Raw genomic sequence first — 2,146 nt, 5'->3', positions numbered from 1 at the left:
CCGGTGCCGGCTCTTCCAGCGCCCACCGAGCGCTCCCCCGGGGTGCTGCCAAACACACCCCGTGTCTTCTCGTGGTGCAGCGTTGAACCCCAGCACCCCCAGTGCTCTGCACTCCCTCTTTTCCCACGGGCTTGCCCTCTTGCAGACAAACCCTGGCCTGGACTCTCCTGTGGACGCAAGCTCAAGTCGCTTCTTCCCTCAAGCCCCACACGATGCTTGGCACCAGGGCAGGTCTGGCTGTCCCCTGTGACCTCTCCCTGCCCAGCACCCGTGTCCCTGCAGGTGCATGGCCCCGTGGGCCTGCAGCAGCAGATCTGAGCCCTGCTGGGACACGCACAGAATTTCCTCCAGAAGGTGCTTGAAGTGGAGAGGAGGAGTGTGTCTACCCTTCCACCCCCAGCACCCATGTACGTCTGTTAGCTGAGGGGCTGCAGGAGGCTGCTGATGATTTATGTATGTGCAGACGTGGGCTTTCTGGTGAGTCTATTATGAAGACAGCCCCATCCATCAGCCGCTCACAGACGTGGTCCCCAGCGGGACGTGGGACCGAGGAGAATGTCACCTCTGGCCCTGGCCTGAGCCCGACTGCTCCAGCCTGCCTGGCTGCTCCATCCTGCCCAGGGGTGCAGGGTTTATCCTTCCCACCCTCCAGTGAAACCAGAACGAGCAAAACGAACAACTGCTTATTGCAATTATAGTTGGCCAAGTCTATGGAGGGGCTTTAAGTCAGGCAGCAAAGCTGCAGGAGAAAAGCAGTTCTGAGGGCAAGGACTGGGATTTTGAGTGACTTCTCCCCAGCCAAGTATGCTCGTGTGGGTCTAGAGTGGATGTCCTCTTCCCCATAGCTTATCTGAGCCACCTCTTGAACCTGCATCCTCCTGAGGAAGGACTGCTCCATCCAGGCAGCCATTCGACCAGCAATGAGCTCTGAGCTCCTTGGATCCAATGTTTATTTTCAGCACCTTTATTGCTGGGCCAGGTGGATCAGAAGCAGCCCGTCTGCCAGGAGCTGGAGTTTCTTTATGCTGTTCCCTTCATTTCCCCATCTGTAAAGCAGTGAAAACAGTAGTAATGGGTGATTATCAAGGCAGATGGTTAGGATGCAGTTCCTGCTCGTTAAATACTGTAACATCACTGAAAAGCACTGGGGGAGCACCCAGAGCCTGAACACACGGATGCCCTCTGGTGCTCACCACACTGGGGGAGCATCCCTGTGTGTCCCCATCGGTGCCATTTACCCAGCAGAGCCACAGATCCCTCCTCGAAGAGCTGGAGGAAGCCACTGTGTAACCAGGGGACAGTTATTGGCAGTTTATCCCTCAGCCCACATCCCTGGCAGGATGCAGGAGGTCGGTGGCTCCCCATGGAGCATGTGTGCCCCCGTCCATGTGCACAGCCTGGGAGGAGGCGACAGTTCCTGCCACAGAGGGAGATGGGTTTTGAAGGTCACGGCCTCCAGACAGCCAAACCCTGTGGAGACCATGTCCTGGCATCCACCACCTGCTGGTGTCTCTGCTGCTGGTGCCAGCGGGTCTGCTGTTAGCAGAGATCCATCGGGGAGGGAGAAGGGACGTGGGATAATGTTACCCCAGCAGGGCTAGAGGCAAGAGGAGAATGCTTTTCCTGCATGGGAAAGGCCCTTGCATTCCAAATCTGCTGTGGCAGCAAAACGGGAGCTTTGGTGCTCTGTGTTGTTTTTGAACCATGCCAGAAGAGATTCTGATCTGTGCAAACCCACCCACCAGACACCAGAGTTAGGCCTGTTATTAGCAGTGCCCCAGAGGAGCAGGCACATGCATGCCAGCCTGTGGAGTGACCTAATGAGGGTCAGACCCTCTCTAATTTACTGCAGACCCATTCCCCCTCCTCCTCCTCCTCCCAGAAATGAGGGTGGATGGGGAACATCCATCACTGGCCCCAGCTTTTGGCACCACCCCCCCCTCGTGTTCATGGCTGCCCTCTCTCACCCCCATTGTAAAGGGTTATTCAATATTTCCCCTCTCAGGTGCAACCTGGCCCCTGTCCAGGAGTACTCCCAGGACGTGGGCATGAAGACAGACCTGGTGACTATGAACCCCTCGGTCATCCAACGGGCCTTCGAGGACCTGGTGAACGAGACCTGGAGGGAGAAGCTGCTGCAGAGGCT

At 57.1% G+C, this 2,146-nt stretch overlaps 1 protein-coding gene across 1 annotated transcript in view; it reads left to right on the top strand.

Moving 5' to 3' along the window:
• Nucleotides 1-2,005: 2,005 nt before the first annotated feature.
• The window catches only part of LOC103780367 (alpha-2,8-sialyltransferase 8B), a gene marked incomplete at both ends in the record, with an annotated part of 9,954 nt that continues 9,813 nt past the window's right edge, over nt 2,006-2,146 (top strand). The window contains one exon of the mRNA XM_008948038.1: nt 2,006-2,146. Coding sequence (XP_008946286.1) covers nt 2,006-2,146 — 141 coding nt within the window.

Source organism: Merops nubicus, unplaced genomic scaffold (assembly GCF_000691845.1).
Source record: "Merops nubicus isolate BGI_N331 unplaced genomic scaffold, ASM69184v1 scaffold4969, whole genome shotgun sequence".
In the NCBI taxonomy this organism is placed as follows: domain Eukaryota; kingdom Metazoa; phylum Chordata; class Aves; order Coraciiformes; family Meropidae; genus Merops; species Merops nubicus.
This window is presented reverse-complemented; position numbering and strand designations above follow the sequence as displayed.